This window comes from Aethalodelphis obliquidens, unplaced genomic scaffold (assembly GCF_003676395.1).
Source record: "Aethalodelphis obliquidens isolate GAN/ISIS:26980383/991018 unplaced genomic scaffold, ASM367639v1 scaffold13, whole genome shotgun sequence".
NCBI classification, from domain to species: domain Eukaryota; kingdom Metazoa; phylum Chordata; class Mammalia; order Artiodactyla; family Delphinidae; genus Aethalodelphis; species Aethalodelphis obliquidens.
Window position 1 is genome coordinate 14,381,922 of NW_020837957.1, and position 16,623 is coordinate 14,398,544.

The following is a 16,623-nucleotide window of genomic DNA, read 5'->3' on the forward strand; positions in this document are numbered from 1 at the left end:
CATCGAACTTGCTGATCTTAGTCTGTCTACAAAGACTGTCAGTGCAAAGCGGGTAGCATTAAGTAAACAACTCACCACTTAAGCGGATGATAAGGAATATAAAGGAATCATAATTTGTAATGGAAAAGCAAGAAAAGCAGCAACAAAGCATCCTTCCTGGAAACTGTAAGCCTGCCAGTTTCAGCACGTGTACATGCCGGACCTGTATAGCGGCCAAATGCTTAGAGTACTGAACTAGAGTCCTCCAAAAGCTCTAAAAGCATGTTGATTTTAAGTCTGGATTCTGAACATTATTAACCTTTAATAACTTCTGTATCAAATTAGTGGTAAATGCCTTCAGGTAGAGGCAAAAACTGAAATTCTATATACTTGCACCATTGTTCACCCAAGAAAGGATTTTGCAACTATGGATAAATTCAGTAGGATTCAGTGAGGTTGCCTGCACGTAACCTAACTACAGTTGGCTTAAACAATTTAAAAGGTGGTTTTCTCTCTTAACCGCAGTCCAGGGATAAATGGTTGTGGGGTTGGTGCAGCAGTGGCCACACACAGTCAGACCGGTTCCCTCTTTCCTATCTGCCCTTCTTGCTATGTGGGCAGACCTCCCTTCAAGGTCGCAAGATGGCAGCAGTGCCTCCAAACAGCGCTTTTCCCCACACAACCATTTGCAAAACTGGAATGTGTGAGTGAGGCTGATTCTCCCCGTGTGTGTCCCTCTCTCTTCTGAATAGGGAGGAAATCTCTCCTCTGAAGCACCCACCCCTCAAAGATTGCTTTTTACATCCTTTTGGCCCATATTTGGCCACAAGCCTGTACCCATCATGCAGAGGAAGAGGGAGGTGGCTGCAGCCTGCAAGAAGAAGGTGGGCTGTTGAGTAGGGGTCTAGGGGTGTCTGCCGAAGGGCTTAGGGAGGAGGGCAGAGGAGGTGGCCCTGGCAGAGCTCTGGTGCCTTCCAAGCCATCTCCACCCAGAGTGGCTCCATTCTTCCTCCACATAGAATCCTGCTCAAACAAAATCTTCCGTGGATAAACATCATCTGTAACCCTTCGCTGCAAACTCAAATACCTAATATACTAATATACTAATACCTGATATAAGTCAGTGAGTCAAAATTATTTGTTCACTATTACATTCCCAGCATCCAGGATAGTTCCTAGCATATAGGAGGAGCTTGTATTCATTTCCTATTGCTGCTATAACAAATTGCCACAAACTTGGTGGATTAAAATAACACAAATTTGTTATCTTACAGTTCTGGAGGTCAGAAATTCAAAACGGGTTTACAGGGCTAAAATCAGGGTCCCGGCAAGATAGCATTCCTTCTGGAGTAGTTGGGGGAAATCCATTTCCTTGCCTCTTTCTGTTTCTAGAGGTTGCCCACATTTCTTGGCTTGTAGCCGCCTCCCAGCAAATGGCATCACTCCGACATTTTCTGCCATCACATCTTCTCTGATTGCGTCCGTCCTGCCTCTCATAATGATCCCTGTGGTTACATTGGGCCCACCCAGATAATCCAGGATGATTTCCCTATCTCAGGAACCTTAACTTAATCATATCTGCAAGTCACTTTGGCCATGTAAGATAACATATCCACAGGTTCCAAGAATTAGGAGGTGGACATCTTTGAGGATGTGCATATCATTCTGTCTACCACAGAGCTCAATAAATATTTGTAGAATTGTTGAATGAACAGTAGAATCTCAGCATTGGAAGCTGCTTTAGACAGCATGTAGTCTAACCTCTTACAAGGTCTAGGAATCTCCTCACTGGCAGATAGTCATTCCATGTCTGCTTGAATACTTCTGGTGCTGGGGGCTCTCCACCTTCCAAATTAACCTTTCCACTGTTGGACAGCTATAGATCTTAGACATTTAGACCTTTCTTCCTTAGGTTACTTCTGCCCTTCTTTCCGGAGAAATCTACACATTGTATCTTCTATATGACTCTTCTTCCCCAATTTTGGAGAAAAAAAAAAATGACTTATTGTCTTTATCATTTACAAATCTTCACTTAGCACATCTCCATCTCAGTAACTGGGGTTACAAAAAGATGAAAGACAGCCTCCAATCTTCAGGGGGGTTATTGTGAAAGTGAATCCTACACATAAGAAGTTAAATAACAATACAGTTAAATGAGTTCATCCATGTTAAGTGCTCAGTACTGTGCTTGGCATGTAACAAGTGATCCAAAACGTTACCTGCTCCTGTTGCTGTTATTACCATTCACAGATGCTCTGGGTCAAATTACTGATGCACCTGGAGTTCGCTGATGCAGCAGTGACTGAAGAAGGCTCAGGGAGGAGGAGGGTTGGGAGGAGAGGCAGAATGTAAACAAACTCAGGGTAGAGGGGAAGGAATTCCACGCCGGACAAACACAGAAGGCAGGTGTTCAGAGGCCAGATTAAACAGGTCAAGTTCTAGGAAAATGAATAGATTTATTTATCTCATGTAGGGTTTATCTTAACTAGCTTGGGCAAAACAGCATGAACTTTATCCAAGTTGTAGATAGCAGCTGTAGATGGCAACTACCCCGCAGTCTCTCCAAGTTCTCTGCTCCTGAACCCTTCCTGGGACTTGTAGAGACTTAAGCCCCATGGTCTCAAGTCTAGTGGTTGCTTCTAGTGGAAAGAACACTTCTTTCGACCTGCCTCTTTGATTCCCAACTCCAGCCTGGAGATCATCTTTAGCTCCTCTTTGCTCTATGCTCCACGGCCACTAACTAACCCTGTCCCACTCCTCACTCAGCCTTACCCCCTAAAACCTCAAGGAACTGAACACAGGCATTGAAGTTGGAGAATAACAAAAGTGAGAGAAGTAGAGGCAAGGTCAGAGCTAGACTGTAGATGTATGGGTGGTCCATGGAAAGCTGTTTGTTGCATCTGTAATAGTGATAGGCATGAAGTACTTCAGGCCACCGAGAAAGCAGAGGGCACACCCGTGACGAGCAGAGGACTCAGAAGGAAGAGGAATCAGGAGGAGTTTGCAAGGAGTTCTTCCAACCCTCCACTTGCTCACCCCATCCAGATATGACTTCTCCCAACCTTACTTCCTTTTTAAAGAAAGATGGTGGGACAAAGGATGATGAATGATTCTGTGCAATATTTTTCTCTTTGAAAAACACATGAACACACATACAGTATGCTTTAATCTAATAATCTGATTTTCCATTTTGCTGAGGCTATCTCATAAAGAGCCTATATCCTCATAGCATCTACAAAAGTACCCAAGACAGGCCAGTATGCTCTGTAGTTCCCAATGATTGACACTGAGCTTTGCCATTTTATTTCTGTTTCATAAGGAATCAGAAAACAAAAGTGGCAAAGGCCAAATAACTCTCCTTGGTAAGACTCTAGTCAGGTGTGACTTTATGGCCAACATTCACTTTAAATGAGATGAAATCAGAATGAGAACTTTGGTCCCTTCTTTAAACCACCAGCCTTGCAAAGGCTGGCCAAATCTAGGGCCAAATCTGGCACATGAAGCCAAGACCAAGTGTTTCCTCCGTACTCTTCCAGCAATGAGTTGAGTTGGACGTATTTTTAAGATGATGAAAACAGGAACTTACAGGAAAACATCAGGGAAAAACTTCTTTCTTTAAAATTTCTCATTAGAGACACAAACATTTCAATTTATACATAAAAGAAGAAAATTATCATTCCTCCTCAAGAACTAGATCTGTAAACCACTATTTAAAGTAGTTTAAATAAGCAATTTAATAAGATGGGGAAAAGGCTAGCCTAGCATCCCCTATATCTTTTCCTCCCTGTTTACTCAATTATACAAGTACTTCCACAGCAAGACCTCTAATTGTGTAGACTTCAGTGAAAGAGAAATGGAACTTGCTGTAAAATAAATTATTGGGTGTAATTAAATTACATACCACTTCCCATACTTTTTTTTCCAAATTGCCCATTACTTTAAATGAAAACATTTTTAGAAAAGAACTGTAAACACTCAAAGCATTTCTCAAGGACCATTCTCCCTTCTTCCTGCTGATACAATGTAGGCATTGTTCCATTTTCCAATATTCTCCTGCTGAAGATCTGAGGAATTTCAAAACTTCATTCACCAGTAAAACTTGAGAGTTCCATTTTCAAACCACTTGCTGAGCAGGATCCAGCTTCAGTCCCTCTTTTAGCAGATGAATCCATCTTCATCTCTATTCATGTGACACCATGAGCGTTCCCTACCCTGCTGTGGTGCAGTCGCTCGATACACTCTGTCCTCCTGCACTTGACACACAGACAAGTCATCACCCTCCTTCTGGGGCAGCAGGAGAAGTGTTTAGAACACGAGCTTGGGAATCAGGGAACCCCACTGGCTGGAGCATCCTGCACGAGTCACATAAGCTTTCTGAGCCTGAGTTTCCTCATCTGAAATATGGGAAATAGCAAACCTGCCTACCTGCTAGTGTTTTCTGGAGGACCAGATGAAATCACACATATTGCAAACACTGCAAATGTTACCCAAAGAGCAGTTCCGATAACCTTTTTTTTTTTTTTTTTTTTTTTGCGGTACGCGGGCCTCTCACTGTTGTGGCCTCTCCAGTTGCGGAGCACAGGCTCCGGACGCGCAGGCTCAGCGGCCATGGCTCATGGGACCAGCCGCTCCGCGGCATGTGGGATCTTCCCGGACCGGGGCACGGACGCGTGTCCCCTGCATCGGCAGGCAGACTCTGAACCACTGCGCCACCAGGGAAACCCCCGATAACCATTTTTTAAATTGTTTATGTGAGGTTTTTGCTGGTTTTGTTCCTTAACAGGCATAAAGAAAGAGAATCCAAAAATCTCATTTTCAGGCTCCAAAATGGGGACATGGTACTGTTTTATTTGTTCCGTTTTGCTTATTCTTCTTTCCTGTTAAGATTCTGGTTCTCAATAAAGATGAACCCTTCTGAGAACTGCAGGACCTTTTGCATCTCAACCCCAGCCCTACTTCCCTGCTATTGCTTCTTATGATCAGAGATAGTGTCTTTAGACAAATTTAAATGGAAAATCCTCATATGCCATTTCATGGGTCATGATTCTCCCAGAATTTGGATGATCTGCTTAGTACTAGTTGAAGTAAGAAGAAGTTAGAAAACACTGCTCCTCACATTGTCTCAGAAACTACAGAATCTCTTTGAAATCAATTTTCTTTGGATTTTGAAAATAAATTAAAAATGGATTGTTATCTGGGCTCAGTGCCAGAGAAAGAAAATAGTTTTTTCTTTGCAGTATTTGTGAATTTTAGGGCCAAAAATTAATCTTTGCTGTGACCTTTTATTATTATATAAAGCCTCTTTCTCATAATCCCACTTGAAGCTATACACATTTTTTATGCCATGAAACACACACACTTGTTTGTTTGTTTTTTTAATTTATTTTTTGGCTGCATTGGGTCTTCATTGCTGCGCACAGGCTTTCTCTAGTTGTGGCGAGCAGGGGCTACTCTTCGTTGCGGTGCGCGGGCTTCTCACTGCGGAGGCTTCTCTTGTTGCAGAGTATGGGCTCTAGGTGCATGGGCTTCAGTAGTTGTGGCTCGCGGGCTCTAGAGTGCAGGCTCAGTAGCTGTGGCGCAGGGGCTTAGTTGCTCCCCGGCATGTGGGATCTTCCCAAACCAGGGATTGAACCCGTGTTCCCTGCATTGGCAGGCAGATTCTTAACCACTATGCCACCAAGGACATCCACACACACGCTGTTTAATACAAACGAGAACTAGGAAAACACTCCCCAAATGACCTACTACTTCCCTCTCTTTCCCAGGGGAGGTTTTGTTTTGTGGTCCCCAAAAGAATTTTAAAAATCAACACCGTCTACTCAAGGAGGGGCAGTAGAGGATCTGATGACTGCCCCCACACACACACACACACATAACAGTAAGAGGATGCTGATGAGGAAATGTAGCTTGGTATCAGGGCACTGAGGTCAGTCCTCAGCTGTAAAGCACTGTTTAAGTGTCAGCTTCATATTATGACATGATCTGCTTGTGACAGGGCCACTGGTCCCGTAACCAGGAGCAGATACTGTGCTGACATCAAAGCAGCATGAAGAACTTCACCATAGATGGTGAACCATCTATGAAGCTATGTTGTTTTGATCTTGCCCACCAAAAATTCAATAATTCAAGGCACTGGGAGCAACCAAACATCCATATCTCAAGGTGAAGATAATAGGACCTCTGATCCAAAAGGAAAACACAAACACACACCAATTAGCTGCTCTTCCTACAAAGAATACCAGAATCCAGCCTTGCAGAAGGAGTTGCTTGCCTACAGATCCACGCAGAGAAGTAAAGTTGAATGCAGGTTGCTTTTACTCTCCTACGGCTCTGGCTTGACTGGGAATGAGGGATAGAGACCAAAACCAATCTGTAGTCCAAATCCAGCTTCCCCATAAAGCCACCAATCCTACCCTGAGGTTCTAAATGTGTTCAACAGGATTCTAGGTTTCTCACCATCAACTACCAACATATTATCAAATACCGAGCACAAAAAAAAAATGTGGCAACCTGAGTTGGGTTTTGGGGGCTAGTGGTTTTGCTGCAGGCTTTCCTACCTTCGCCAGTATTACCAACGTCATTGCAGGCTGTGTCTGGGTTCCAGACTAGTGAGTCACAAATGGCACTTACATAAATCTGTGCCTGTTTTTGTACTACCTCTCTTCGTAAGTTTCTTCATACTTGGTATGCCGCTTCTTGCCCCGAAAACCTAGGTTTACACTGTAGAAAGTCTTCTATGTCTCACTGTATCCACAAAGTCTAACCCCGCATTCAGACTTACAGGCAACAAAGGGCTTAGTGAATAGAGCAGCAACAAGGTAAAAGGCTGCAACCCCTAGAGGCACCCACATGTACCCAGGGTGGAACTCGGTTGTTGGTGGGTTGTGTTTTCTCCAAGAATGCCTCACAGAAGATGCAGCTACAGTGGAACTGGATATAAACACCTTATCAGCCATTTCTCCAAGAAGCTTATCTAACATTTTGCACCTTATATAACTGACATTCTGAAATTAATGCCTCTTATGCAGAACACACCTAGCATTTGAAAAGAAAAAGAAGTAGGGCCCCCGGAGGCTGTACGACATCTTTTCACCAAAACCAGAAGTGTTTGCCTTTCACTGGTTGTTTCATGTATGTGTGTGTATTTAGATGTCAGATAAATTTTATCCACAAAAGATCAATTGTGAAGTTTATTGGGCATCACCGGGAAATAACACCCTGCAATCAAACATCCCATTCACCTGGGTTTTCATGTCAGTGAGTGCAGTGCAGCACTTTCCTGATGGAGAGTGTGTAACGGTTGCATCTATGCTCCAGAAACTTGTTCACTATCAATGCATTCATGGAAATGAAGCTGGGGCTCATCTGAAGCACTTGGGCAAACAAAACAGAAGACTGTGAATAAGATCTGTGGATAAAAGCAGGTCAGACTCAAGAAGCCAAATAAAGGTCAGAAAGGCCCTTTTATAACCTGGTGCATTGTTTTATGAATTCAGATTAACCCTGATCAAACTCCCAAGACATGATAGCCAGGTACAAGAAAGATCTGTTACAGTTTGGTCTATAAGGTGGGTGTAAGTCTGATAATTCAACAATAATATTAAAAATTGAGAGAAAAGGGGCTTTCCTGGTGGCGCAGTGGTTGAGAGTCCGCCTGCCGATGCAGGGGACACAGGTTCGTGCCCCGGTCCGGGAAGATCCCACATGCCGCGGAGCGGCTGGGCCCGTGAGCCATGGCCGCTGAGCCTGCGCGTCCGGAGCCTGTGCTCCGCAACGGGAGAGGCCACAACAGTGAGAGGCCCGCGTACCCCCCCCCCCAAAAAAAAAATTAGAGAAAAGACCTCATGGTTTCCTCTTAACGTTACCTGAATATATTCAATAGCTGTTTGACAAGCAATAAGCAGAGTCTGATTAAACGATTCTTTTCCAACAAAGGCTACTGAGCCTCTTTCTACGTAGCTGCATCTTAGGCAAACATATTAATTGCTTCAAGTAGGTCCCTGTCTCATGTGGGCTTCCCTAGAAGCAGAGGCTAAGATGGGGATTCTTTGCAAGTGTGTTATTAGGTGTGCTCTTGCGAGACAGGGAGAGACGCAGGATAGGGCAGGGGGAGAAGCCAGCTGGATATTAGCTTCAACTTGATCTCAGGGGGACCACTGGGGAACAACTTATACCAGAGTCATCCCAGCTTGAGGGAGGGACCAGACTCCTGTGTGCTCTTAGCAGCAGCTGGGGGATGGGTGTACCAGCCAGCTGAGCAGCAGGACACTAACAGGTCCACTATGGTAGCTAAGATGATGGGACTAAATCTCTAGGAGCCAGACTGTGTGGTAGGAGATGTGGTTCTCATCCCAACCCTGGCCTCACTAATGACATGATGATATGGCCACGGGCCCCTCACATGGCCTCTGCAACTACCAATTTCCTCATCTGTAAAATGGGAGAGCAGGGGTGGTAGAGTTGGATTAGACTATCCCTGCGCAATGTGAAATGCAATGATTTCAGTAAGGGTAGTGGGCGGAGGCTCACTGAGGAATAGTGGATGTTTTCTTCTATTCATGGAAAGGAGTTAATTAATGTAAATGTGTCCCTGAATAACTAGTCCATTGAATACTCTTCCCTCACCTGGAATAGCTCTGGATACATAGGCAAATCTAGGAAGACAAGCAATAAAGTTGCCCTGAAGGCGAATGTTCTAAAAAAGGATGGCAAGGCTCTGTTTTCAAACAAAGTGCTTTTGTGGCAGTTTACCTAAAGGGAGCATTAATACAACCAGGCAACCTCATTTAACTGACTCCTGTATCAAAGCAAATTGGAGGCAAGAGGCTGGAGTAAAGCATGAGCCAGAGGCTGTCCCTGAAAAACTACACAGCCTCTAGGGAGAGCAGTTTGGAAACATCTATCCAAATTATAAATACATTTATTCTTTGCCTGCACAGCACGCTCTCTGGGAATTTATCCTACAGGTATATATGTGTGAAATGACATTTATATGAGTTTATTCATTGTGCTACTTTTTCAAAAATAGTCCAAGATTGCGAACAACTCAATGGTCCATCAATAAAGAACTAGTTAAAAACAATAACAACTATGGTACCTTCCATACACAGTGGAATACTGTATAACCCAAGAACATCTGTACGGATACAGAAGGTTCTCCTGGATATATTGATAAGTGAAAAAGCAAAGGGAAGAACAGTATTATCAGATTAGTATGTATATTATAAACACATATGCATACATAATATGTTTGCTTTTTTCTGTGTAATGGACGTAATAAGATCATATAGTTATACTCAAGTGTATCCATAGATATCTAGAAGTCAGTTTTTGTGTATCTGGAAAGATACCCCCCAAAAAACTTTTATGAGTGGTTATCTCTAAGGGATGAGGGAGTGAGAAAATGGGATGGATAGAGACATAGGTGGGAGTGAGAAATCTCACCAATGCCTTTTTACAGATTTCCTTTCTGGATTTTTTTCCCAACCATCATTGGTTTTTCTGTAAGGAAAAGGGAGGAGCTGTTTGATTAAAAAATAAAATGGAAATTTAAAAGGCAGGCATCAGTCAAAGCTGGTCATTCCAACTTCCCTTATCTCATGCTTTCGTTCAGGGATTGGCAAACTGAGGCTGTTGGTTAAGTAGTGAGACCATATGGCTCACAATGCTGAAAATGTTTACTATCTGGCCCTTTCCAGAAAGTTTGCCAAGTCCAGCTGTAAATCATGGAGTTGTTTGTAAAATAGCTGTACTCCTCCTATCAGTGAGCTTCAAGTACTTCTATCAGTTTTGTCTTCTTTACATCAGCTTTTCTGACCACAGAGAGTTATGCACCAAGGAAAAAGGCAGGATATTGCACCTGTTACAAAGAGCATGAGCTCCGGGGACAGACAGCCCAGGTTTAAATCTGGGCTTTGTCCCTCACGACTATGTGGCCTTGGGCAACTAACTTCTTGAACTCAGTATGGTTTTCATCTGTAAAAGCTGGACAATAATGGTACCTCCTTCACAGAGTCGTTTGGAAGGTTAAGTATGTTAATGCTGGCAAGAAGTTTAGTACAATGCCTGTTAGTATTATCATCTAATATTTTGATTTTTTACAAACAGGGTGATGACCAGTTAAATGTGTTTGAAGAAGACACCATAGGAGGTGAGCTTTCTTTACTGATCAGACCAAAGTTGTCATTTTAGTAGCTCTGAGCATGTCTTCATTATTAAACACCACTAAGAGATAACAATCTACCAACAGCTTGTACTTTTCCCTTAGCCAGGGAACATGATTAAGATTGGGACTCTTTGGATCTCTCCCCTTTTGGTTCATGTAAAGAATCAAAGGGACACCTTACTAAGAGATGCATTTCCTCACTGCCCAGAGAACATGAGCCCCAAGACGCTCAGTGAAGAGAGGATGCTCTGGTTAAAATGTTTGGAAAACACAATACCCAATCCCCTTTGGAAGATTCACATATATAAGAGCACAGCAAGACTCCCACATGTCCTGTAGGAAAGAGAGCTGGCTATCTTTAATTCACCATTCTTCAAATTTTATTGGAACACAAAAGTCTTTTTCCTGCATCGTGGTTACTACTCTGCAGTGTACCATTGGGATGCAACTTAAGAAACACCTAAATTATACTGCTTCATAATTTTGTCATGTTAAAAGTCTTGCCAAAACTAAAAAAATCCAACCATAATTAGCTACACATGGAACTGAAAATAGATAAAATTATGTGAATTTGTCCAGAAAAAGATAAGTTTCATGATTGCCCTAGAAAAAAAATACCTGCTATCATTTCCACTCTGTGATAACTGTTGTTATAATTATGGTCCATGGAAATATATTTACATTGACTGGGAGCATATACAAGTAAGTGAATTGGCTTTCTAAATAACCCCAGCTCTAATCCTGCTGCTCCATGAGCATGGGGTAGTAGATAAAGTGTCATTTGATGATAATGGCAAAAGCAGGATGTAAAAATTGCAGTCACCAAATGACATAATGGTGACTCATGAGGAAAAGGCACACAAACATGAAGCAAGTGCAAATAATCAACTCAGCCCCAACTGGATGGGGATTGATTGATTGCTGAATAACGTTTCCTCTTTTCCTGGTTATAAAATTAACACACATTCATGTGGAAATTTTTTTAAGGTAGAAAATAAGAGCCATCTAAGACCTTATGACCTCTGAATAATCATGGGTAACATTCTGGTTTATTTTATTGCAGTGTACTGTCTATATACCTATCTTTACCTAGCTGAGAATACATGTGTATATACAAACATTATCTCCAATATTTTGTACCTATCATAACAAAAGCCTGTTCCCATGTCATTGAAAACTCTCTATAAACTTAATTTGTAATGACCACATTGTACGAATGTACTATCATTTTATGAATGTACCATCATTAATTTTTTAAAATAACTAGTCATTTAAAAAAAAGAACTATTTTTTTAAACTGGAATAAGATAACCATACTAATACTAACAATAATAACCACTTTCCTAGATTGCAAATACATTAAATGTTGCTCAGCTTCATAAAAGTAAACTAGAAGAAAAAAGTAAACTAGAAGTATGGAGAACATGAGATGACCGTTTGGCTCCACGTGTTAAAAGCATCAATCTATCTGCCTTTAACAGAAAGCTCCAGATAATACTCGATTTTTCCAGTCACCATGGGCTACTCTGTAAAGAGACTGAAGCATCTGTTTGATTTCAGAGAACGATAACAAAAAATCCTTTCATGTGAAAACCAAATGGTTCCAAAGACCCCCAAATTCACCTCTTTCCTCTGTTTCCAGCTCTTTTTCCCTTGTCTCCTTCTTCTTCTACCCCAACTCAATTCTTCATGCCCTATTCCCTCTCTCTCTCTCTCTCTCTCTCTCTCTTCTCTCTCTCTCTGTCGCTCTCTGTCTCTATCTCTCTCTGGTAGAGTTGGGCCTTTCACTCAACTAATAGTGGATTCCCGCAAAAAATGTAGCATTGTGTATATAAGTGAACCACTTCATGACTACCTACTACATCACGTGACAACTGGACATCTTTTAGGGCTCCTCAAACTCTGCAGAGTTTCATACTTTGCCAAAAATCCCTAGTCATTCCTTTGCCTTAAAGCAGTGGTTCCCAAGATTCAGTTCTCACTCCCCACCTTCATGACTTTTGTTTTATCTCTATGCTATCTATTCTCTATATATTATATAGAATACTGTATACTATAATACATAATGTAATAGTATATATTATACTATACTATATACTATATAATACTATATACTATATAGTATAAAACCAGGGTTTCAATACAGTTTTTCTTTCTGTATAACTTAAATTATTCTTATTTTAAAGGTTTCACGGAAGATTTGAGAAAGTGTAAAATTATTTTCCTGATTGGTGAGTAACAGCCCTCAAATTTTCAAATGTAATTGCTAATAATAACAACGTGGTAAGGAAAAAAGACTACTCATTTCTCAACCTGTTTTGAAGTCTTGGCCCTTTTTTAGTCAAGATTACACCCCCGAGGCTTCCGGATCATTCCTTTCATTTATACAGTTTTATATTACTTTGGCTTTGTATCTTTTCAGCATAGACAAAGCAGGACTCTAAGGAATATCAAACTCCTGAGTTTAGCTCTATGATAATAAAATGCATTATAATCCCACGGGTAAAAGGATACCTACGTCTATTAAAATCTAACACCTTTTCTGTTTGAACAATGATACATCAGTAACCACATACTCAAGTATACCTTAATCACCATACCCTGCATTCCATACAGCTAACAACAAAAGCAATCTCGTTTGTTTTATGCCCTAGTACAAAGAAACTCATTGGGAAACAAATTGTGGGATAAAATTCATTTCAGGTTAACCAGCATTTTCTGAGCACCTATTATGTTCCAAGTTATCTCCTTTAATCCTTACACAATCTTATAGGTTGGTGGTCCATCCCTATTACACATCTATTACACAGACAAGAAAAGTGAGCCTCAGAAGGTTAAGCAACTTGTCCAAGGTCACAGAGCTTATTAGTATGAGAACCAGATTTCCAGTTTTTCTCTTGGGAATAAATGGGACTAGTTGCACAGCAGTTAAAATTACATAGAATAGGACAAAATATCATCAGATCACCTCCCAAAACTTAGTGCTTTTCCCTCTAGCTAGTCAAGTCTATAGAAAAGTTAATACACTCACTTAATACTGTACATTTTTCAGAAAATACTATTTATATTCAGAAATAATGAAAAGGTCCATACCTCCTCAATGAGTGGGAAAAAGAATGGTTATCAGCACCCTAGAAATATACTCAGATATACTTAGAATCTTGCACCCTAAAGTCAGGATTCTTCCTTGGAAATCTCTCAGTAAACCTCCCTCATTGTCAGATGAAGAAACTGAGTCACAGAGAATTTAAGGGGTTTGAGGCAGGTCATTCAAGCAACTGGTGGCAGAGAGGAGACCAGGGTCCATGGCTGTGGTTCCCCATTTCCGGGCCCTCCTCACCCCACCACTGAGTTATGTGGGTTGTCACCCTAGACGGTCCCCCACATTTAATCATCCACCAACTACTTACTGAATATTGGACCCATGCTGGGCAGTGAGCAGGGATCAGAGAGTTTCCATCTTAGAGGAAAAGGAGAACTAATCAAATTACTATCACAAACCTTGAAAAGCGTTGGGAAGGAAATGAGCTGAAACAGCGAACAAGCAGGGTGAAGTGTTTGGGGTAAAAATGGGTGATCAGGGAAGGCCCTGTGAAAGTGACATTTAAGCAGGGAACTAAAGGAAAAGATGGATGACTGAAGGGATTAGTGGGAGGTGAGAGGAAGACGAAGTCTAGCCAAAGTGAACAGCATGTCTAAGCAGTGAGAATTCTTGAGCTCAGCTGAACTCTGTTTCTGACCTGCTTGTCTCTAGTTGACCTTAGCCTTGGGAACTGGATGGACAACTGCCTCACTTAGTTTACATTCTTTTCAGAAAGTAAAAGTACATTATGTCTACTCCTTACCGAAAAGAAACTCATCATCATAATTTCAAAGAAAATTCCCCTTTCCACACAAATTTTAATCAATTATCTTGGCATCTAGAGTATACACAATAAATTATACTTTCCGTCCAGCTTTTATCTTAGAGGCCAAATTAGGAAAAGGGGAAACTCTTTAAACTTGAAGTTCAGGAATCCAAAGAATGAGGCTTTATTATCACATAGCAATCTGTGTTTTTAATAATGTGGTCCAAAAAAAAGCTTTTTAAAATAGTACAGCATGTTTTGTGGTGGTTGTTATTGTCTCTAAGAATAATATTATTTCAGATGTACCCATTGTTTGGCACCATACTTGAATTTTGAGTGTATTTTCAAATATTGCTTCTATCTAGCCAGGCCTAAAGATCTCAGCTCATCTGTTACTAAGCCCTGTGCCCTTCAGAAGGTGAAATAGCACAATATAAAATCTGGCATCAGGACTTCCCTGGTGATCCAGTGGTTGAGATACCGCGCTTCCAATGCAGGGGATGCGGGTTTGATCCTTGGTTGGGGAACTAAGATCCCACATGCCATGCAGTGCGGCCAAGAAAACAAAAAAGTCTGGCACCAGACAAACCTTAAGACCCTCCAGGGTCCACAGACCACACTAAAAACTGCCGCTCTGAATAAAGGTTTTTCTTTTTTTTTTATATCAACCAGACTGTCCTGTGCTTCAACTTGTTAGTCAGTCACTATTCTAGAAAAGAAGGATTTCAGCTTACTGTTTGGGCCATGTACAAAGCAACTGCAATGAGAAGGAAAATGATGGTTCTCCTTCTAGGCTATTTACTGGATTCTGCTTGAAAATTAAGGCTTTAGTTCTAAATATACTTAAGCCTTGAACAACATGGGTTTCAACTGCACGGGTCCACTTATACGCTGATTTTTTTCAATAATAAATACTACAGTACTACCCGGTCCAGGTTGGTTAAATCCACGGATTCAGAACCATGTATCTGCAGGAACCAGGTATTCAGAGAGCTGGCTATAAGTCATACATGGATTTTCGATTGCAGGGAGGGTTCGCACCCCTAAGCCCCGCATTGTTCAAGGATCAACTGTACTTTCTCGACAGATGGCAGGATGGTATTTTGAGGCTGTATCATTGCAGGTCAATTTGAAGCTCATAAAAATACTCGGGCTGTCGTCGACACACCCATAGCAGTTTTGATGAGCTTTAATCAACCACAGTCAGCTGATTTCAGTAAAGTAAGTGTGGTTTTGTCTATGTGAGAAGATGGCTGAATTTTTCGTTTTTCAAATTATTGTCCTGACAGCTACCAAGACAGGTGGGGTTGTAGTATTAGCCAGAACGTAGGTTGACATCTTCACTGTTAGTCTTAAGATAATAATATTAATATTCCTAAAGTATCCTGGTTTAAAGTCTCCTGGTTCCCTTTTGCCCAGAGAAGGGTCCAACTCCTTAGTCTGGCCTCCAAGCTCTCTCCCTACTGGCCTCAACGTGTCTTCCCCTTTTCCCACACAGGAGTCTTCAGCCCCAACCTCACCTGCACCATTATTATCTCTTGAACTTTCCCCTGCTTTTGCCAGTCCTCTCACCTGAAATGTCTTCTCCCCTGACAAATCATGCCCCAAGGTCAGGTTTAATTCTTAGGTCTCTGTGCGGTCTTCTCTGATCTCCAGCCTTCCTCCGCTGTGCTTCTCCATCCCTGTGTCTGCATCACTCATTTAGATGCCCCAGAATGACTAGAACAACAAATATTTGTTGGAATAATGAATTCTTTAGGAAGCAGTGTGGTCAGTTTCCGTAACAACTGAAATAGCAGTTGGAATTCCTGGACCAGAACTGACAGGCTGCTTCTGGCAGGATGGTTTTCAGGTTAACTATGAACCTAACCAGACGCTTCTTACGCCATGTGGCTGCTGCCTTCTCACGGAGAACAAACCACACAACTCCTCCCCATTCCAAGCTGCTACTATTTCCTGCTCATTTGCAAAATAGTTTTAAGTGGGGACAAATAATTGCACTGACTGCCCTCTGAGTCAAAAAATTGTTCAGAGAAAGTGTACCGTCTGGATCAAAGGGAAAAGTGACAAGGATGGACCTAGTTGGCCCTTTGAATGTTGTGAAAATTATTGCCTCTGAGAAAATTATTGCTACTGAGAAGGCAGCTCAGTAGATATTTATAGAGAAATGCCTTCCAAAGAACAGATAAGAGATCTCACAGGATAGGGCCTGGTGATCAAAAGGATTGAAAAGGGTTCTATGGTTGTTCACAAACAAGATATAAGAACTGTGCTGGGGACTTCCCTGGTGGCGCAGTGGTTAAGAATCTGCTTGCCAAGGCAGGGGACACGGGTTCGAGCCCTGGTCCGTGAAGATCCCACATGCTGCAGAGCAACTAAGCCCGTGCGTCACAACTACCGAGCCTGTGCTCTAGAGCCCGCGAGCCACAACTACTGAGCCTGTGAGCCACAACTACTAAATCCCATGCTCCTAGAGCCCGTGCTCCACAACAAGAGAAGCCACCGCAGTAAGAAGCCCATGAACTGCAACGAAGAGTAGCCCTCGCTCGCCGCAACGAGAGAAAGCCCTCACACAGCAATGAAGACCCAATGCAGCCAAGAATTAATTAATTGATAAATTAAAAAAAAAGA

At 41.9% G+C, this 16,623-nt stretch overlaps 1 protein-coding gene across 1 annotated transcript in view; it reads left to right on the forward strand.

Annotated features, from left to right (window-relative positions):
• Window positions 1–16,623, forward strand: part of AK5 (adenylate kinase 5) — a 235,546-nt gene that overhangs the window by 163,032 nt on the left and 55,891 nt on the right. The window contains exons 9-10 of the mRNA XM_027114110.1: window positions 10,087–10,129; window positions 12,331–12,375. Of these exons, the coding sequence (XP_026969911.1) occupies window positions 10,087–10,129; window positions 12,331–12,375 (88 nt within the window). The remainder of the gene's footprint in view (window positions 1–10,086; window positions 10,130–12,330; window positions 12,376–16,623) is intronic.